We start from the raw sequence: 22,686 nt of genomic DNA, 5'->3' as shown, positions 1-22,686 counted from the left end.
TCTGAATCCCCCACTAGCAGCAACTTTTTGGCCTGCACTGCTCTCTAAGGCTACGTTCACACTAGCGTTATGCTAGTGTGCGTCGGGTTAGCGTCGGGTGACGCAGCGGCGACGCACGCGTCATGCGCCCCTATATTTAACATGGGGGATGCATGCGTTTTTGTTTGTTGCGTTGTGCGACGCATGCGTCTTTTTTGCCGCAAGCGTCGGACCAAGAAAACGCAACAAGTTGCATTTTTCTTGCGTCCGATTTTCGGCAAAAAACGACGCATGCGTCGCAAAACGCAGCGTTTTTGCGTGCGTTTTGCCGCGTTTTTGCGTGCGTTGTGCGTTGCGTCGCCGACGCAGCGGCGCACAACGCTAGTGTGAACGTAGCCTTATTTCCCCCTTACTGGAGCAGACACTCCTCTGGCTTTCAGTGGACATGCCTGGTTGCAGCAATGCTACCCCTGTACTGGCACCCCCCTCATCTGCCAACTTAGCAAACTTATTGGGGTGTGCCAGATCAGGACTAGCCTCCTTTCCCGCTTCCTTACTGTCACCCAGCTTGCTGCTTCACTGTCCTGCAGCTCCATCCTACCCCTCATCTATCCCATTGAGCGTCTGATCAGTGAGCAGAAGACTCCTTTCCATATTGTCTATGGATCTCAGTGTTGCCAGCTGCACATTTAGATGCAGTATCTGGGCTTCCAAATGCACAATGTGCTCACATCTCGCACAGCAGTATGCACCCTCTACCGGCTGCTCAAGGATTGCATGCATGTGGCAAGATGTACGCTGGATGGCATTAACAATAGTGGAGCACATTTCCTAATGGGGATTGCACCAGACAGAAAAGTTAAATAAAAATAAATACAAAGTATTAATACAATACAGATAGCAATTCAGTAATTCCTCCATTTGAAACTCCCTGAATCCAAAGTCACTGAATCACACATGTCACACACTTACTGCCATTCACACTTACGCTCCGGTCACACTCAGCTCGTTCACACTCGTTAAGCTGAAGATTTAAAGAGATTTTTTTTTCCCCTCAGCAGCAATCCACCTTGCTGTTCAATGCACTTCCAAAAGGCAGCATCCATCCATTTCGGCCCATGCAAGAGGACTTAGAGACACTAAACTTGTGAGTTTTAATTCTCTCCATCTTGACCGCTCAGTCTCTGGGTGGCATCCCCCAGTCACGGAGTTTAACAGACAGCAGTTGGGAGATCTCCCCCAGCGTGCACATCCACGGGCAAAATGTTCAATGTCTCCACCTGCAATGCGGGTTGGTGGTCTTTCTGGGTGAGATTGTCTCCTTTTCCGGCAAGGGTCAGGATTACTTCAACCTCTAGAGGGATCCCGGGTTAGGAGAGGTTTCTTCCGTAAGTCAGACCATTCTTCTCACATTTCCTGGATTTTGTTACAAATTTTGCTCACCTAACTAGGATCAGTTGCAAGTGGAATGGATACCTCCCCACTCTGGACCTTTCCTCCCTGGGCTGTCACTCCCTGCTCTTTCTCACGTGCCTCAGCCCCAACCTCCAAAAATGACATACACGGATTAACTTGTAAGTGCTCCCATAAAGACTGCTTAAGCAGCTCATCTCTAAAGCCTGTCACTAGTTGGTCTCTCAGAACTATGTCAGTGGGCCCTACCCCCGTGTCATCCCATTTATCGATCGCAGTTTGGATCTCCTGCAGCATATTCATGTATTGGGTCATCGACTCCCCCTCCCTATGGACACGACTAAACAAGCACAAGCATAATTCCCCAAAGTCCGTAGGGTCCTCGTGCATCACCTTGGTAAAGGTGTTTTGCTCATGTGGGGGCCAGAACATGATGGAGTACCTTGCTTCTCCATCCATAGCCATCATGAGAATTTCCGCTTGCATCACAGGGGTCATAGGGTGCATCCTCAATATGTTTTTGACCCGCTCAGCCCAGTCCCATAATAAATTGCTGCTCCCTGTGAACTTTGAGAGGTTACTCAGAATGGCTCCCAATGGCATATTGGCCCTTGCGGTACCCAGGATCACCTGGTCTGTCTCTTCTGAGCCGGTGGACTGCATCCTACTGACTAGTGTAAGCAAGTTGCAGGATGCAGTGACAGACAGAAGGCAGAGCAAGGGTTAACAGATTTTTAACAGTTTTAATTTTAACAAGGGGTTAACTTCTCGCAGGGAGGTGAACGGTTAAACAGCGGAATAGCAGTTCCATAGCGGAAAATATGCAGGGTAAAGAAACAAAGTGGCAGAAGTTTGGTGGTGCACTTATTGTGTCAGAAGTTTTTCAGAATGCAGGTATCACTTGGAGGCATTTGATGTTAAGGTGGGCCGCAAAGTCTATCCAATAGCTGGTTCTCTCTTTGCCGCATGGGCACTGTACTCACAGTCACGAAGTGCATGGCACATTGCTCTCTGTCAGTTACCGGGGGCGCTGCACTTCTCTCTCTGCAGTACCCACTAGGCATGGCTGGAGTACGCGAATGTGGGACGGTGCAGACTCAGTGCTCAAAAGGCTGGAGCGCTTCTCTCTCTGTCATGTGCGCTGCCTGTTCTCGCCAAGATGGACTGCTTTCACACGCGCTGCGGCTGTTGCCACTTAGCCACACTCCCTTTTTCCGAGTGCAAAGGTCTGTCCAGTCTCTGACTCTTTTCCTTGGACAACAAAATAGACAGCCCCGACATTTCCGGACCCTTCTTCTTACATATAAATAACAGTTAAATCTAGCAGTGGTGAAGTATATCTTTAATCTAAAATCTGGTTCAGAGACATTAAATTAAAAGATTCAAATGTGCTTCTTCTCTTTTTAAACAGCATTCATACACAGCAGGAAAAAAAATAACAAGCGCTGTGTTGCTACAATTTTTCAGGGCTCCCTTGCAAAATCAATAAATTTTGAAGGCAATCAGCAGTTTTACCTGAAGAACCATGCAGCCTTTCATAGTTGTTGTGAAGATAAAACTGTGGTTCTAGTTCAAAATTAAAGGAGTTGTACAGAATTTTTATTATACTTTGGACCTAAAAACTAACAGGCAGGTAGTTGCCTACCTGATTGTTCAACCAGGCATCATCTCGGCGATGATTCAGCTGCTCCACATTAGCAAAACAGTTCTTCCATTTCAAGCCTCCTCTGTCGAGAGGGTGTGACTGCCAATGTCATGCTGATTAACAGCTGGCTTCCTGCTGTTTCCATCAGCACAGAGGAAGAGAAGCTGCCGTTCTACCAATTTGATGTCAGCAGAAGCTGCAGAATTGACGGCAGGAGCTTACACACACTGCTCTGTGCCAGCAGATATTGGCGTCTGAGACAACAGGTAGGGAGTTAGCAACTGGCCTTTAAACTCTTTAGTAGGGTTGAGCGAAACGAATCGGACAAATTGAAAAATCGCCGACTTTCGGCAAAGTCGGGTTCCGTGAAACCCAACCCGATCCTACTGTGGGATCGGCCATGAGGTCAACGATCTTCACGCCAAAGTTGCGTTTCGTATGACGTATTCACCGCCATTTCTCAGCCAATGAAGGAGGACGCAGAGTGTGGGCAGCGTGATGACATAGGTCTCGGTCCCCACCATCTTAGAGAAGGGCATGACAGTGATTGGCTTGATTTCTGCGGCGTCACAGGGGCTATAAAGGGACGTGCACGCCGACCGCCATCTTATTTCTGTCGATCGTAGCATAGGGAGAGGTTGCTGCAGCTGCATCAGAAGAAGGGACATAGTTAGGGAGGGAAGATTAAGACCTGAAACTGCTTGTGCTGTAGTGATTTCCACTGTCCAACACCACCTTTTCTTTGCAGGGACAGTGGAGTTAATATTTTTGTGCATCAGCTCTGTAGCTTATTAGGCTGCCTTATAAGGCTCCCTGAAAGCTGCATTGCTGTTTGTACGCCACTGTGCAAACCAACTGCTTTCTTAAAAGCAAAAATCCTGTTGCTCCTTTCTGCACAGTTATCTTGTTTATTTGTCCACTCCACACTTTTGTGTGCAGCAGTCCTTTTTATTGCTGGCTGCCATACTTGTCCTGAGATCATTATAGGGAGATTGAGATGGTAGTACAGTCTTTGCATTTTTTTATATATCTTCCAGCCACGTTCTGCCACTTACATTGTGTAGTGTAATACACTGGGCTTGTGTTTTTCTGCAGTCTCCCCCCAAATACATTGGCACTAAGTGGATCTACGTCAGTTCTGTTTGTCGTATATCTTCCAGCCACGTTCTGCCACTTACATTGTGTAGTGTAATACACTGGGCTTGAGTTTTGCTGTAGTCCCCCCCCCCAAAAAAGGGAGATTTACAATGGCACTAAGTGGATCTACGTCAGTTCTGTTTGTCGTATATCTTCCAGCCACCTTCTGCCACTTAAACTGTGTAGTGTAATACACTGGGCCTGAGTTTGGGTGCAGTTTCCCCCCAAAAAAGGGAGATGTAAATTGGCACTAAGTGGCTTTACGTCAGTTCTGTTTGACGTATATCTTCCAGCAACGTTCTGCCACTTACATTGTGTAATGTAAGACACTGGGCCTGAGTTTGGGTGCAGTTTCCCACCCAAAAAAAGGGAGATTTAAATTGGCACTAAGTGGATCTACGTCAGTTCTGTTTGTCGTATATCTTCAAGCCACGTTCTGCCACTAATATTGTGTAGTGTAATACACTGGGCCTGAGTTTTGCTGCAGTCTCCCCCCAAAAAAATGGAGATTTAAAATGGCACTAAGTGGATCTACGTCAGCTCTGTTTGTCGTATATCTTCCAGCCACGTTCTGCCACTTACATTGTGTAGTGTAATACACTGGGCCTGAGTTTGGGTGCAGTCCCCCCCCCCAAAAAAGGGAGATTTAAATTGGCACTAAGTGGATATACGTCAGTTCTGTCTGTCGTACATCTTCCAGCCACGTCCTGCCACTTACATTGTGTAGTGTAATACACTGGGCCTGAGTTTGGGTGCAGTCCCCCCCCAACAAAGGGAGATTTAAATTGGCACTAAGTGGATATACGTCAGTTCTGTTTGTTGTATATCTTCCAGCCAGGTTCTGCCACATACAATGTGTAGTGTAATAAACTGGGGCTGAGTTTTGCTGCAGTCTCCCTCCCAAAAAAGGGAGATTTACATTGGCACTAAGTGGATCTACGTCAGTTCTGTTTGTCGTATATCTTCCAGCCATGTTCTGCCACTTACATTGTGTAGTGAAACACACTCTGCCTGAGTTTGGGTGCAGTCTCCCCCCCAAAAAAGGGAGATTTTAATTGGCACTAAGTGGATGTACGTCAGTTCTGTTTGTTGTACATCTTCCAGCCACGTTCTGCCACTTACATTGTGTAGTGTAATACACTGGGCCTGAGTTTGGGTGCAGTTTTCCCCCCAAAAAAGGGAGATTTTAATTGGCACTAAGTGGATCTATGTCAGTTCTGTTTGTCGTATATCTTCCAGCCACGTTCTACCACTAACATTGTCTAGTGTAATACACTGGGCCTGAGTTTTGCTGCAGTTTTCCCCCCAAAAAGGGAGATTTACATTGGCACTTAGTGGATCTACGTCAGTTCTGTTTGTCGTATATCTTTCAGCCACATTCTGCCACTTACATTGTGTAGTGTAATACACTGGGCCTGAGTTTGAGTGCAGTTTCCCCCCCAAAAAGGGAGATTTAAATTGGCATTAAGTGGATCTACGTCAGTTCTGTTTTGTCGTATATCTTCCAGCCACGTTCTGCCACTTACATTGTGTAGTGTAATACACTGGGCCTGAGTTTGGGTGCAGTTTTCCCCTCAAAAAAGGGAGATTTAAATTGGCACTAAGTGGATCTACGTCAGTTCTGTTTGTCGCATATCTTCCAGCCACGTTCTGTCACTTACATTGTGTAATGTAATACACTGGGCCTGAGTTTTGCTGCAGTTTCCTCCCCAAAAAAGGGAGAATTACATTGGTAGTAAGTGGCTCTACGTCAGTTCTGTTTGTCGTATATCTTCCAGCCACGTTCTGCCACTTACATTGTGTAGTGTAATACACTGGACCTGAGTTTGGGTGCAGTCTCCCCCCCAAAAAAATGGAGATTTAAATTGGCACTTAGTGGATCTACGTCAGTTCTGTTTGTCATATACCTTCCAGCCACGTTCTGCCACTTACATTGTGTAGTGAAATACACTGGACCTGAGTTTGGGTGCAGTCTCCCCCTCAAAAAAATGGAGATTTAAATTGGCACTTAGTGGATCTACGTCAGTTCTGTTTGTCGTATATCTTCCAGCCACGTTCTGCCACTTACATTGTGTAGTGAAATACATATGCCTGAGTTTGGGTGCAGTGTCCCCCCCAAAAAAAGGGAGGTTTACATTGGCACTAAGTGGATCTACGTCAGTTCTGTCTGCCGTATATCTTCTAGCCACGTTCTGCCACTTAAATTGTGTAGTGAAGTACACTGGGCCTGAGTTTGGGTGCAGTCTCCCCCCCAAAAAAGGGAGATTTACATTGGCACTAAGTGGATCTACGTCAGTTCTGTTTGACGTATATCGTCCAGCCATGTTCTGCCACTTACATTGTGTAGTGTAATACACTGGGCCTGAGTTTGGGTGCAGTTTTCCCCCCAAAAAAGGAAGATTTAAATTGGCACTAAGTGGATCTATGTCAGTTCTGTTTGTCGTATAACTTCCAGCCACGTTCTACCACTAACATTGTGTAGTGTAATACACTGGGCCTGAGTTTTGCTGCAGTTTTCCCCCCAAAAAGGTAGATTTACATTGGCACTTAGTGGATCTACGTCAGTTCTGTTTGTCGTATATCTTTCAGCCACGTTCTGCCACTTACATTGTGTAGTGTAATACACTGGGCCTGAGTTTGGGTGCAGTTTCCCCCCCAAAAAAGGGAGATTTAAATTGGCATTAAGTGGATCTACGTCAGTTCTGTTTTGTCGTATATCTTCCAGCCACGTTCTGCCACTTACATTGTGTAGTGTAATACACTGGGCCTGAGTTTGGGTGCAGTTTTCCCCTCAAAAAGGGAGATTTAAATTGGCACTAAGTGGATCTACGTCAGTTCTGTTTGTCGCATATCTTCCAGCCACGTTCTGTCACTTACATTGTGTAATGTAATACACTGGGCCTGAGTTTTGCTGCAGTTTCCCCCCCAAAAAAGGGAGAATTACATTGGTAGTAAGTGGCTCTACGTCAGTTCTGTTTGTCGTATATCTTCCAGCCACGTTCTGCCACTTACATTGTGTAGTGAAATACACTGGGCCTGAGTTTGGGTGCAGTCTACCCCCCAAAAAAGGGAGATTTAAATTGGCACTTAGTGGATCTACGTCAGTTCTGTTTGTCGTATATCTTCCAGCCACGTTCTGCCACTTACATTGTGTAGTGTAATACACTGGACCTGAGTTTGGGTGCAGTCTCCCCCCCAAAAAAATGGAGGTTTAAATTGGCACTTAGTGGATCTACGTCAGTTCTGTTTGTCATATACCTTCCAGCCACGTCCTGCCACTTACATTGTGTAGTGAAATACACTGGACCTGAGTTTGGGTGCAGTCTCCCCCTCAAAAAAAGGGAGATTTAAATTGGCACTTAGTGGATCTACGTCAGTTCTGTTTGTCGTATATCTTCCAGCCACGTTCTGCCACTTACATTGTGTAGTGTAATACACTGGGCCTGGGTTTTTCTGCAGTCTCCCCCCAAAAAAGGGAGATTTAAATTGGCACTAAGTGGATCTACGTCAGTTCTGTTTGTCGTATATCTTCCAGCCACGTTCTGCCACTTACATTGTGTAGTGAAATACATATGCCTGAGTTTGGGTGCAGTGTCCCCCCCAAAAAAAGGGAGGTTTACATTGGCACTAAGTGGATCTACGTCAGTTCTGTCTGTCGTATATCTTCCAGCCACGTTCTGCCACTTAAATTGTGTAGTGAAGTACACTGGGCCTGAGTTTGGGTGCAGTCTCCCCCCCAAAAAAGGGAGATTTACATTGGCACTAAGTGGATCTACGTCAGTTCTGTTTGACGTATATCGTCCAGCCATGTTCTTCCACTTACATTGTGTAGTGTAATACACTGGGCCTGAGTTTTGCTGCAGTTTCCCCCTCCAAAAAAAGGGAGATTTAAATTGGCACTTAGTGGATCTACGTCAGTTCTGTTTGTCGTATATCTTCCAGCCACGTTCTGCCACTTACATTGTGTAGAGTAATACACTGGACCTGAGTTTGGGTGCAGTCTCCCCCCCCAAAAAAGGGATATTTAAATTGGCACTTAGTGGATCTATGTCAGTTCTGTTTGTCATATACCTTCCAGCCACGTCCTGCCACTTACATTGTGTAGTGAAATACACTGGACCTGAGTTTGGATGCAGTCTCCCCCCCAAAAAAAGGGAGACTTAAATTGGCACTTAGTGGATCTACGTCAGTTCTGTTTGTTGTATATCTTCCAGCCACGTTCTGCCACTTACATTGTGTAGTGTAATGCACTGGGCCTGTGTTTTTCTGCAGTCTCCCCCCAAAAAAGGGAGATTTAAATTGGCACTAAGTGGATCTACGTCAGTTCTGTTTGTCGTATATCTTCCAGCCACGTTCTGCCACTTACATTGTGTAGTGAAATACATATGCCTGAGTTTGGGTGCAGTGTCCCCCCCAAAAAAGGGAGGTTTACATTGGCACTAAGTGGATCTACGTCAGTTCTGTCTGTCGTATATCTTCCTGCCACGTTCTGCCACTTACATTGTGTAGTGAAATACACTGGGCCTGAGTTTGGGTGCAGTCTCCCCCCCAAAAAAAAGGGAGATTTAAATTGGCACTAAGTGGATCTACGTCAGTTCTGTTTGTCGGATATCTTCCAGCCACGTTCTGCCACTTACATTGTGTAGTGTAATACACTGGGCCTGAGTTTTTCTGCAGGTCTACCCCCAAAAAAGGGAGATTTATATTGGCACTAAGTGACTCTACGTCAGTTCTGTTTGTCGTATATCGTCCAGCCACGTTCTGCCACTTACATTGTATAGTGTAATACACTGGGCCTGATTTTTTGTGCAGTCTCCCCCCCAAAAAAGGTAGATTTAAATTGGCACAGTACCATATAATGGTTGTTATTTTGGTTACATTTTCCCAAAAATGAGGGAGTCTGGTGGAAGAGGCCATGGGCGGTCGTTGCCAGCTGGTAATGATGGTGGTGGTGGAGCATCTGGTGGTAGTGGGAAAAGCAAAATAGCACCCAAGGCTCGAGGTGTTGAGCCAGCGTCATCGTCTGGCTACACAAGGCCTTGAAGGCTCTTTTATCTGGGAGTAGGAAAACCGCTTTTAAAGCTGGAGCACCAGGAAAAAGTTTTGGCTTTCCTTGCTGACTCAGCCTCTAGCTCTTTCGCCTCCTCTTCAGAAAGTTTGAAATATAAAAGCAGCGAGTCGTCAGTGGATGCTCCCGGTCAGGAACAAGTCGCTTCCTTGTGTCCTTCACCCAAAGCAAAAGTGAAGGATGCTGCAGGTGACACTACAGTTTACTCCATGGAGCTCTTTACACATACCGTGCCTGGGTTAGAAAGGGAAATTTTTAGCAGCCCATTACAAGGTGAATCGGACATGGAGTGCACAGATGCACAGCTACAGCTAGATTATTATGCTGTTCCATTGACTCAGATCACTACATTGCCCTCACAGTGTACTGAGACAGAATCTGACCCTGATTAGACTATGGTGCCCCGTCCCGAACGCTATAGCACCTTACACGGTGACACAGAGGAAGGTGCACATGACATTGAAGAGGAGGTGATAGATGACCCAGTTGTTGATGACAGATTGGCAGCCATTGGGGGAACAGGGTGCCGCTGGCAGTACCTCTGAAGCAGAGGAGGATGATCTGCAGCAGCCATCTACATCGCAACATCTTTCATCTGGCAGGCCCATATCTGGCCAAAAACGTTTGACAAAATCAAAAATGCTTTTAGGGCAGCGTGGCCATCTGGTGAAAGTAGCACAGCGTGCAATGCCTGAAAAGGTATTCGATAATAAGAAGAGTGCAGTGTGGGAATTTTTTAACCAAGATCCGAATGATCAGTGCAAAGTTACCTGTAAGAAATGCTCAAAGACCTTTAGCAGAGGGAAGTATGTCCAAAATTTAAATACAACATGCATGCGTAGACATTTAACCAGCATGCACTTTCAAGCCTGGACTAACTACCAAACATCCCGTACCGTTGGTGCACCCGTTTAGAATGAAGGTAGTCAGCAACGCTACATTGCTTCCCTCACTGTAAGCCCACCGATTAGGACACCACCAGCAGCAGCAAATGTGGAGGTATCATTGCAAGGCCAAAGCAGTCAGGGAATCACAAGGTTCTTGGTAGGAAACACTGTATGTAGGCCAACATCAAGAATACCATCACCAACCCTCTCTCAATATGCCATGTCCACTACCACCCCCGCTAGTTCCACCATATGCAGCTCTCCAGTCCAGCTCATCCTACAAGAGACTCTCGTTAGGAAAAGGAAGTACTCATCCTCTCATCCGCGTACACAGGGTTTGAACGCCCGCATTGCTAGACTAATCTCGTTAGAGTTGATGCCCTACCTGTTGGTTGAAAGCGAAGCTTTTAAAGCCCTGATGGCCTACGCAGTACCATGCTATGACCTACCCAGTCGACACTTCTTTGCGAGAAAAGCCATCCCAGCCCTCCACCAGCATGTCAAAGACCGCATTGTCCATGCACTCAGGCAATCAGTCAGTAGAAAGGTGCACCTCACAACAGATGCATGGACCAGTAGGCATGGCTAGGGACGTTACGTGTCCATCACGGCGCACTAGGTTAACATGGTGGATGCAGGGTCCACAGGGGACAGCCATAGTGGGACAGTTCTGCCTAGCCCACGGTCTAGGAAACAGTTAGCTGTAGGTGTTCACCACCCCTCCTCTTCCTCCTCCTCCAGAAGCGAAAGCTCGTCCACAAAGCGCAGTTGCACGACCACTCCATCCGCAGCTGCCAGTGTTGCACACGAGGTGTCCCATTATGGAACAGCTAGTGGTAAGTGTCAGCAGGCTGTGTTGGAAATGAAGTGTTTGGGCGACAACAAACACACCGCGGAAGTACTGGCCGAGTACTTGCAGCAAGAAACTCATTCATGGCTGGGCAGTGTACATCTTGAGGCAGGCAAGGTAGTCAGTGATAACGGAAGGAATTTTATAGCTGCCATAGCCATTTCAGAACTGAAACACATACCTTGCCTGGCTCACACCTTGAACCTGCTGGTGCAGTGCTTCCTGAAAAATTATGTGGGGTTACCAGTCCTGCTCCTGAAGGTGTGAAGACTTTGCTCGCACATCTGCTGGTCGCCCGTACACTCCAGCCATATGCTCAACCATCAGCGATCGCAGAAGCTTCCCCAGCATAACCTAATAATCGACGTTGCAACAAGGTGGAACTCCACACTGCACACGATTCAGAGGCTGTGCGAACAGAGGCGTGCTGTAATGTATTTATGGGAGGATACACATACACAGGCAGGCAGTTGGATGGTAGACATGGAGTTGTCTGGTGTGCAGTGGTTGAAGCTACAAGACCACTGTCAAGTCCTTCAGTGTTTTGAGGAATGCACACGGCTGGTAAGTGCAGATGACGCCATCATAAGCATGACCATCCCACTAATGCGTGTGCTGATGCAAAGTTTGACGCACATTAAGGAGCAGGCGTCTGCGGCCGAGGAGGAGGGAAGCCTTGATGACAGTCAGCTATTGTCTGCTCAGGGAACTCTCCTGGACGAGGTGGTGGATGAAGAGAAGGAGGATGATGGGGATGAATATTTATGGGAGGAGGATGCATCTCAGGGGGCAATAGAAACTGGTGGTGTTGCAAGGTCAGGTACAGGGTTTTTGCAGGACACAAGTGATGTTGATTTGCAAGAAAGTGCTCCTCAACCCAGACCAAGCAGTGAATTGACACCTGGAGCATTGGCCCACATGGCTGTGTATGCCTTGCGTATCCTAAAAAGGGACCCCCACATTATCAAAATGATGACCGATGACTATTACTGGTTGGCCCTGTCTCCAGGATCCACGATATAAAGGAAAATTACAAAATATCATGCCACATGAGAACCTTGAGCAAATATTGGCTACCAAACAAGCAACTTTTGTAGACTGTTTTGTTGAGGCATTCCCAGCACACAGCGGTGGTGATGGTTCTCACACGAGCCGTAGGGGGCAACATGGCAGAGGTGTTAGAGGTGCACAAATCCAAAGTGGCGTTGGACAGAGGGGTTTTATGACCAGGTTGTGGAGTGATTTCGCAATGACCGCTGACATGACAGGTACTGCTGCATCGATTCAAAGTGACAGGAGACAGCATTTGTCCAGTATGGTTACGAACTACTTTTCCTCCCTTATCGATGTTCTCCCTCACAGGTCATTCCCCTTTGATTACTGGGCATCTAAAATAGACACCTGGCCAGAATTGGCAGAATATGCATTACAGGAGTTTGCTTGTCCTGCTGCTAGTGTGCAATCAGAAAGAGTCTTCAGTGCTGCTGGTTCAATACTGACCGAAAAAAGGACACGTCTGGCTACCCAGAACGTTGATGATCTAATTTTCATTAAAATTAACCAATCATGGATTTCAAATAATTTTGCCCCACCTTCCCCTGCTGACACGTAGCTTGCCTGAAAAATGTCTTCCTTTTGGCCTCCTCTTACTGACTGCTCCAATTCCTCCATTTGCAGCTGCTGAATGTCCACCATAGGCCATTTTTATACCTCCCTAAATGGGCTGACTCCCCCTACAAGGCTGTGGTAACCATCTGGCGCAAGCACCCGTGAGAGTGCTGTTTGCCTGGACAGGTGGGTGGGCCCACTCTTGGGCGACGGCACTGGCACAGGGTCCTTCATAGTACAATGAAGTGTCTCTGACGGTGGTGGTGCACAACAAACGTCAGACACACCATCGTAATATGTGCCAGTACCACCGCCCACGAGGGAGTGTTCTCCCCACCTCGAACAGTGCTCTACCACTTGCAATACTTACATCTCCCTTCTCCACCACTGTGTAGTCTGTGCTGTTAAATCCTTCAATGGCACTGCCAATACAAATTTGTTGAAATGATAGATGATAGTTAAAATATACAGGGGCCCTGGCCTCCATTTAGACCAGTTAATACTTTACGCCGACTACCACTGTCTGCTAATCAACAGAGGTGCCCACCCCTGTACCTAGCTATGCCACCTGTTTATTTATGAACAATTTTTTGGCAGACATTTAGCCCACTTTATTATTTGGGCCTACTAACTTAGTCTGCTACTCATTACAATTTTCCGACACTGAGCAAAGCAATGTCGCCTGTTTATTTATGAACAATTTTTCGGCAGACATTTAGCCCACTTTATTATTTGGGCCTACTAACTGTGTCTGCCACTCATTACAGTTTTCCTCCACTGAACAAAGCAATGCCGCCTGTTTAGTCCTGTTACCAATTTTGAACTGCATTTAACCTACTTTATTATTTGGGCCTACTAACTGTGTCTGCCACTCATTAAAGTTTTCCTCCACTGAACAAAGCAATGCCGCCTGTTTAGTCCTGTTACCACATTTGAACTGCATTTAGCCTACTTTATTATTTGGGCCTACTAACTGTTTCTACCACTCATTACAGTTTTCCTCCACTGAATAATGCAATGCCGCCTGTTTAGTCCTGTTACCAATTTTGAACTGCATTTAGCCTACTTTATTATTTGGGCCTATATCTGTGTTTCCTCCTCATCCTGCCCATTGCCCAGCCACTGCTAGATGAGTCTGCTGGTACTTTGACCCAGACCACTACATTCCCCTTGCACTCTACATAGCCAGAATCTGACCCTGCTGAAAGTCAGGTTCCCCTTCCCACATACTATACCACTTTACACGGGGTCAAAGAGGAAGGTGCAGATGAAAGTGCAGGTTCCTTCATCAGGTAGGGGGCATACTCGTTAGTGACGTCACTGGCACAGGGCCCCTCATAGTATGCAAAAGTGTATCTGCCAGTGGGAGGCGCCACCCGCCGTCAAACACACCGCCGTACTATGAGGGGCCCTGTGCCAGTGCCACCGAGTGGGCCCCCCCTGCTTGCTCAGGATCACAGCACTTGCAAAATTGAAATACTTACCTCTCCCTGCTCCACCGCCGTGATGTATTCCGCGTTTCCTGGGCCCACGAAAATCTTGAGCCAGCCCTAGCCCCCACATCTTTAGCCAAATGATGCCCCTGTTTTCAATGCCTAACTATTATTATAAAGTAAATTAGGATTGACAAGCTTAAGTAATAAGAATTGATGTTTTTGGCATTAAAATGGGCACTGTAGGTGTTTTCCTGTCCTCCACTCACTGCCGACTTTGATTCCCCATTGACTTGCTTTGGGTTTCGTGTTTCAGACTTTTCGCAATAATCGGCCGATTTCACCCGACCCAACTTTTGACAAAATCGGGTTTTGCAAAACCCAACTCGATCCTAAAAAAGTAAAAGTCGCTCAACTCTGGTTGTAACAATAAACCTGTGGCCGTAGGCCACAAGGAAAACCCAGTCAGGAGAGAAAACGCCTCGCTAGCTTCCTGTAGTCCATTTTAAAAATAAAAGCCCATGGCAGGTTTTCCTAAATCTGCCTTGGACAAATAGCTTGCCCAAGACAACACTTACTTTTATTCTGCATTGCAATCACAGCTACGCCTGTGACTGCAATGCACTCCCATTGCCTTAATACACTTCGGAGCGCATCCTGTGGGACATATAGGGACCTTCGCAAATAACACCGGTCGCTGCCTCACAATATTTATATATATAATTTATATAAAATGTATGCAGTTGTCAGCATGATTTTCAGAAGAACTTTTTCTAATATTTTCTTCTTTGTTATTTTCCAACAGGTGTCAATACCATTGAAGCTACCACATATATTGCTGTCAGTGTGAATGATGCACCAGAGGTGACTCCAGGTGAAAATATATCAACACCTGATATGAGTACATTTAATGATATAGAAGTGTCTCTAGACGGAAGTATATCAGCAGCAGATATCAGTAGAAGTGATGATCCAGAAGTGACTACAGAAGATAGCATATCAACACATCATATTAGTACAAGTGCTCCTCCAGGAGTAACTACTTCAGATAATATATCAACACTTGATATCAGTACAAGTGCTACCTCAGAAGGGTCTACAAGGGGAAGTATATCAACAGCAGTTATCAGTACAAATGCTTCTCTAGAAGTATCTACAGATAAAAGTTTATCAACAGCTGATATTAGTACAAATGTTGCCTCAGAAGAGTCTACATCAGATAGTATATCAACAGCAGTTATCAGTGCAAGTGCTCCTCTAGAAGTAACAACTGATAAAAGTATATCAACAGCTGATATCAGTACAAGTGCTGCCTCAGTAGGGTCTACAAAAGGAAATATAGCAACAGCAGATATTAATACAAGTGATCCTCTAGAAATGACTAAAGATGAAAGTATATCAACAGCTGATAACAGCACAAGTAAAGATTCAGATGTGACAACATCAGAAAGTATATCAACACTTGAGATCAGTACAAGTGCTGCTTCAGTAGGGTCTACAAGAGAAAGTATGTCAACGGCAGATATGAGTACAAGTGCTCCTCTAGAAGTGACTACAGATGAAAATGTATCAACAGCTGATATCAGCACAAGTGATGATCCAGACGTGACTGCAGAAGATAGCATATCTACACATCATATTAGTACAAGTGCTTTTCCAGAAGTAACTACATCCAAAAGTATATCAACACCCGATATCAGTACAAGTGCTGCTTCGGAAGGAACTACAGGAGGAATTATATCAACAGCAGATACCAGTACAAGTGCTCCTCTAGAAGTGTCTACAGATAAAAGTTTATCAACAGATGATATAAGTACAAGTGCTGTCTCAGAATGGTCTACAGAAGGAAGTATAGCAACAACAGATATCAGTACAAGTGCGCCTATTGAAGTGTCTACAGATAAAAGTTTATCAACAGATGATATCAGTACAAGTGCTGCCTTAGAACGGTCTACAGAAGGAAGTATAGCAACAACAGATATTAGTACAAGTGCGCCTCTAGAAGTGACTAAATATGAAAGTATATCAACAGCTGATATCAGCACAAGTTTTAATCCAGAAGGGTTTACAGAGGAAAGTATATCAACAGCAGATATCAGCACAAGTGCTCTTCTAGAAGTATCTACAGATAAAAGCATATCAACAGCTATTAGTACAAATGTTGCCACAGAAGGGTCTACATCAGAAAGTATATCAACAGCAGTTATCAGTACAAGTGATGATCCAGAAGTGACTACAGAAGATAGCATATCAACACATGATAGTAGACCAAGTGCTTCTCTAGAAGTAATTACATCAGAAAGTATATCAACACCTGATATCAGTACAAGTACTGCCTCAGAAGAGTCTACAAGAGGAATTATATCAACAGTAGATATCAGTACAAGTGTATCTTTAGAAGTGACTAAAGATGAAAGCATGTCAACAGTTCATAGCAGCACCAGTTATGATCCAGAAGTAACTACAGAAGATAGAATATCAACACATCATGTTAGTACAAGTGCTCCTCCAGAAGTAACTACTTCAGAAAGTAAATCAACACCTGATATCAGCACAAGTAATATTCCAGAAGGGTTTACAGAAGAAAGTATTTCAACAGTAGATATCAGTACAAGTTCTCCTTTAGAAGTGACAACAGATGAAAGTATATCAGCAGCGGAAATCAGTACAAGTGCTGCTCAAGAAATGACTACAGATGAAAGCATATCAATACCTGATATCAGTACAAGTGCTGCATTGGAAGGGTCTACAAGAGAAAGTATATCAATGGCAGATATCAGTACAAGTCCTCTTCTAGAAGTATCTACAGATAAAAGCATATCAACAGCTTATAGCACAAGTGATGATTCAGAGGTGACTTCAGAAGATAGCATATCAACACATCATATTACTACAGGTACTTCTCCAGAATTAGCTACATCAGAAAGTAAATCAACACCTGATATCAGGACAAGTAATACTCCAGAAGTGTCTACAGAAGAAAGTCTTTCAACGGCAGATGTCAGTACAAGTTTTCCTTTAGAAGTGACAACAGATGAAACAAGTATACCAACAGCTGAAATCAGTACAAGTGCTGCTCAAGAAGTGACTACAGAAGAAATCATATCAAAACCTGCAATCAGTACAAATGGTAATGTAGAAGTGACTACAGATGAAATTAAATCAACAGCTGAAATCAAAACAACTGATGGTCCACAAGTGACTACAGATGAAAGTATAACAACACCTGATATCATCACAAGTGATAATCTGAAAGTCACTACAGAACAAAGCATATCAACACCTGATATCAGTACAAGTGATGATCCAGAAGGGTCTACATCAGAAAGTATATCAACACCTGATATCAGTACAAGTGATGATCCAGAAGGGTCTACATCAGAAAGTATATCAACACCTGATATCAGTACAAGTGATGATCCAGAAGGGTCTACATCAGAAAGTATATCAACACCTGATATCAGTACAAGTGATGATCCAGAAGGGTCTACATCAGAAAGTATATCAACACCTGATATCAGTACAAGTGATGATCCAGAAGGGTCTACATCAGAAAGTATATCAACACCTGATATCAGTACAAGTGATGATCCAGAAGGGTCTACATCAGAAAGTATATCAACACCTGATATCAGTACAAGTGATGATGCAGAAGTGACTACAGAGTATAGCATATCAACTCATCATATTAGTACAAGTGCTTCTTCAGGAGTAATTACATCAGATAGTATATCAACACCTGATATCAGTACAATTACTGCCTCGGAAAGGTCTACAAGAGGAATTATATCAACAGCAGATACCAGTACAAGTGCTCCTCTAGAAGTGACTAAAGATGAAAGCATGTCAACAGTTCATATCAGCACAACTTATGATCCAGAAGTGACTACAGATGATAGAATACCAACACATCATGTTAGTACAGGTACTCCTCCAGAAGTAACTACTTCAGAAAGTAAATCAACACCTGATATCAGCACAAGTAATATTCCAGAAGGGTTTACAGAAGAAAGTATTTCAACAGTAGATATCAGTACAAGTTCTCCTTTAGAAGTGACAACAGATGAAAGTATATCAGCAGCGGAAATCAGTACAAGTGCTGCTCAAGAAATGACTACAGATGAAAGCACATCAATACCTGATATCAGTACAAGTGCTGCATTGGAAGGGTCTACAAGAGAAAGTATATCAACGGCAGATATCAGTACAAGTGCTCTTCTAGAAGTATCTACAGATAAAAGCATATCAACAGCTTATAGCACAAGTGATGATTCAGAGGTGACTTCAGAAGATAGCATATCAACACATCATATTACTACAGGTACTTCTCCAGAATTAGCTACATCAGAAAGTAAATCAACACCTGATATCAGGACAAGTAATACTCCAGAAGTGTCTACAGAAGAAAGTCTTTCAACAGCAGATGTCAGTACAAGTTTCCTTTTAGAAGTGACAACAGATGAAACAAGTATACCAACAGCTGAAATCAGTACAAGTGCTGCTCAAGAAGTGACTACAGAAGAAATCATATCAAAACCTGCAATCAGTACAAATGGTAATGTAGAAGTGACTACAGATGAAATTAAATCAACAGCTGAAATCAGAACAACTGATGGTCCACAAGTGACTACAGATGAAAGTATAACAACACCTGATATCATCACAAGTGATAATCTGAAAGTCACTACAGAACAAAGCATATCAACACCTGATATCAGTACAAGTGCTTCTTCAAGAGTAATTACATCAGATAGTATATCAACACCTGATATCAGTACAATTACTGCCTCGGAAGGGTCTACAAGAGGAATTATATCAACAGCAGATACCAGTACAAGTGCACCTCTAGAAGTGACTAAAGATGAAAGCATGTCAACAGTTCATATCAGCACAACTTATGATCCAGAAGTGACTACAGGTGATAGAATATCAACACATCATGTTAGTACAGGTACTCCTCCAGAATTAGCTACTTCAGAAAGTAAATCAACAACTGATTTCAGTACAAGTAATACTCCAGAAGTGTTTACAGAAGAAAGTCTATCAACAGCAGATGTCAGTACAAGTTTTCCTTTAGAAGTGACAACAGATGAAACAAGTATACCAACAGCTGAAATCAGTACAAGTGCTGCTCAAGACGTGACCACAGAAGAAAGTGTGTCAACACCTGCAATCAGTACAAATGGTAATGTAGAAGTGACTACAGATGAAATTAAATCAACAGCTGAAATCAGCACAACTGATGGTCCACAAGTGACTACAGATGAAATTATAACAACACCTGATATTATCACAAGTGATAATCTGAAAGTCACTACAGAACAAAGCATATCAACACCTGATATCAGTACAAGTACTCCTTCACAAGTGATTACATCAGAAAATGTTTTAACACCTGAGATCAATACAAGTGCTGCTCCAGAAGGATCTACAGAACAAAGTATTTCAACAGCAGATATCAGTACAAGTGCTCCTCTGGAAGTGACTTCAGTTAAAAGTATATCAACAGCTTATTTCAGTGATGCTCCAGAATTTACTACAGTAGAAAGTATATCAACGATTGATATCAGTATGAGTGATGCTATAGAGCTGACTACAGAAGGAAATATATCAACACCTTATATCAGCACAAGTACTCCTCTAGAGGTGACTACTGATAAAAGCACATCTATACCTCTAACCAGTACAAGTATTGCTACAGAAGTGACTACAAAGGAAAGTATATCAATGCCTCATATCAGTTCTAGTGCTGCTCTAGAAGTGAGTACAGAAGAAAGTATATCAACAAGTGGCATCAGTACAAGTGTTACTCCAGAAGAGAATACAGTAGAAGATATGTCCAAGCCTGAAATAAGTACAACTGCTCCTCTTGAAATGACTTCAGATGAAAGTATATCAATGCCTGATATCAGTACAAGTGGTGCTCCAGACGTGACTAAGGAGGAAATTATATCAACAGCTGGCACCAGTACAAGTGTTCCTCTAGAATTGACTACAGATGAAAGTATATCAACTCCTCATATCAGTACAAGTAGCAGAGTACCAATATCATCTTCCATAACTGAAGAAAAGACCACAAATTCCATGGAACCTAGCACTGCCCAAGAAATGTCCACAACTCAGAAAGAACCTACTGTTGAAATCCTCAACAGCAGTACTATGCCATCAACAACCAGTTTAGAAAAAACAGCTGGAAGTTCAACTTCTGGGATGCCTATCACCTCACATATTATCAGTACGGCCAAACTTAGCACAAAAGAGCCTATAACTACAAAAAGTACCAGCACAGTTAAGCCAGAAACATCTGTGTCATCATTGTCAGCCACCTTGCCTGGTGTAAGCACAGGATACCCAACACTATTAACTTCTTTGGGCACACAGAATACCACTGTAATATCCTATACACCCGTGACATCATGGACCTTGATGCCAACAAGCACACAATATACAAGCATTTCAACACCTTTTGGATATTTATCAACTACTTCTGCATTGGCTGAGTCAACAACCACAATGATAACTACAGCTCGTAAGTATTATATTTATCTCAGATTCCAATGTAACGTAAATATATGACTGTCTTAAATGTGTTACCTGGAAATTAAAGTGTTTTTTACATTAGTAGTATGTATTTCAAATTTTAACCCCTTTTCCACCTGAGACGTACCCATACATCCTTGTGAACTGAAACTTTTTGAACTGAGACATATGGGTACATGCCGGCGATGTTGCGTGCACACGGGCTGTGCGCGCGCTATCGCCACTGGATGTCAACTGATTCTGAAAGCTCACACCCGGCGCTCAGTTTCTTGCACCACTCCCAGCACTTTAACCCCCTAAATGCAGCAATTGAACACCATCACAGCATTTTGAGAGAAGGCAGAGGGATGACAGCCCCTCTGCCCTTTGATGGGAGACCATGCAACTTCACGCGGGGTCCCTATAATTGCCATGGTGACCCGATGATGACATCCTTGTTACCTGAGTTAGATTGCTGCCAGATCATGCTCAGAGAATGATCAGCAACTTTGTCAGTGAAGCGCTGACAGTTTGTACAGCATAGGGATGCTGATGCATCCCCATGCTATATAATCGATCAGCCTGCAAAAAACAAAAGTACCATAATGGGAAAAGTAAACAAGTTGGAAAAAGTTAAGCAAAAAGTTTTAAAAAAATTGTAAAAAACATAAAAAAATTAAAAAGTAATAAAAAAAACTTCAAAATATATTGTACCCATAAATATTTTTATAAAAAAATATGAAAATGATAAAAGTACACATATTTGGTATCACCATGTCCGCAACGATGCGATCTGTGAAACCGTCCCACTAATTAACCCCTTTAGTGAACATCATAAAAAAAAAAAAACAAGGCAATAAACAATGCTTCATCATCATATCACTGAACAAAAAAGTGGAATAAAACACGATCAAAAAGACAAATATAGAAAAAGGTACCACTGAAAACATCATCTTATCATGCAAAAAGCAAGCCATCATACAGTGTCATCAGTGCAAAAATAAAAAAAAGTTATAGCTCTCAGAATATTGCTACGCAAAAATAATTATTTTGTCTATAAAATAGTTTTTCTTGTGTAAAAGAACCAGAATATAAAAAATATATAACTGTGGCATCGCTGTAATTGTACTGAACCACAGAATTAAACTGCCTTATCACTTTTACCACACGTGGAATGACATAAACCCCTAAAAAAAGGCTGTTTTTTGTTCATTCTGCCTCCGAAAAATCGGAAAAGAAAGTGATCAAAATATGCCATATGTGTGAAAATGCTACCAATAAAAATGTAAACTCGTCCCGCAAAAAACAAGCTGTCACATGTTGGACGAAATATGAAAAAATTATAACTCATAAAGTATGGTGAAGCAAAAACTAGGTTTTCCAATAAGAAGAGTTTATTAATGTGTGACAGCAGCCAAACATAAAAACCAGATATAAATCTGGTATTGCTGTAATCACACCAAGCTGAAGAATAAAGTAACCTAATCACATATAGTGCATGACGAACAGCATAAAAAATAAGTAAAACCAATACTTCACCTGCTGCTTTGTTCATTTTGCCTCCCAAAGATCGCAGTAAAGCTCCGCATTTACCCTGCGCTGTGCGCTGGGCGCTTACTTCGGGGCTTCTGTGTACATCTCTGAAATATGTGATTCAGATGGAACCTTTGACAGAAGATTCTCTATAATGAGGCAGATGGAGGCAAAGTGGATGATGCCATAGGAACTGTGATCAGATGGTTTCCATCTTTTTAGGATTGAATAAAGGTGCCATCGGCCACAGTTTTGTGCACATCTGAAAAGAAAGACAATGCTGAACAGATGCCAGATATAGTCCAGAGTAATTCTGTTACCTCATTATAGTGAAAAAGACTGAAGGGGGAAGAATAGTCAAGGGTCAAAAGGTAAATAAATGTGCAAAAAAAGCTTTATTAGCAAATAACATATTAAAAATGCACAGCAGTTAGGGAATTCTTTGTGCCAAAGTTCAACATACACAACGCGGGACAGGTAGCGACAAGTGTCAGTCATGTAGTTCATTATCACTCACAGTAAAGAGGATCAATTCATATAAATTGTGACTACAATGAACTACCACCATGAGCACTTTAAGTCTAGTATTGAATGCAAGTGCAACCAATGTACAT

At 43.4% G+C, this 22,686-nt stretch overlaps 1 protein-coding gene across 1 annotated transcript in view; it reads left to right on the top strand.

Moving 5' to 3' along the window:
• Window positions 1–22,338, top strand: part of LOC138637789 (platelet binding protein GspB-like) — a 40,648-nt gene extending 18,310 nt beyond the window's left edge. Inside the window, exons 2-3 of the mRNA XM_069726712.1 lie at window positions 14,826–20,174; window positions 22,295–22,338. Coding sequence (XP_069582813.1) covers window positions 14,826–20,174; window positions 22,295–22,338 — 5,393 coding nt within the window. The remainder of the gene's footprint in view (window positions 1–14,825; window positions 20,175–22,294) is intronic.
• Window positions 22,339–22,686: the final 348 nt, after the last annotated feature.

Source organism: Ranitomeya imitator, chromosome 5 (assembly GCF_032444005.1).
Source record: "Ranitomeya imitator isolate aRanImi1 chromosome 5, aRanImi1.pri, whole genome shotgun sequence".
Lineage (NCBI taxonomy): Eukaryota > Metazoa > Chordata > Amphibia > Anura > Dendrobatidae > Ranitomeya > Ranitomeya imitator.
Note: the sequence above shows the minus strand (reverse complement) of the source record. Positions and strands in the feature narration are given on the sequence as shown.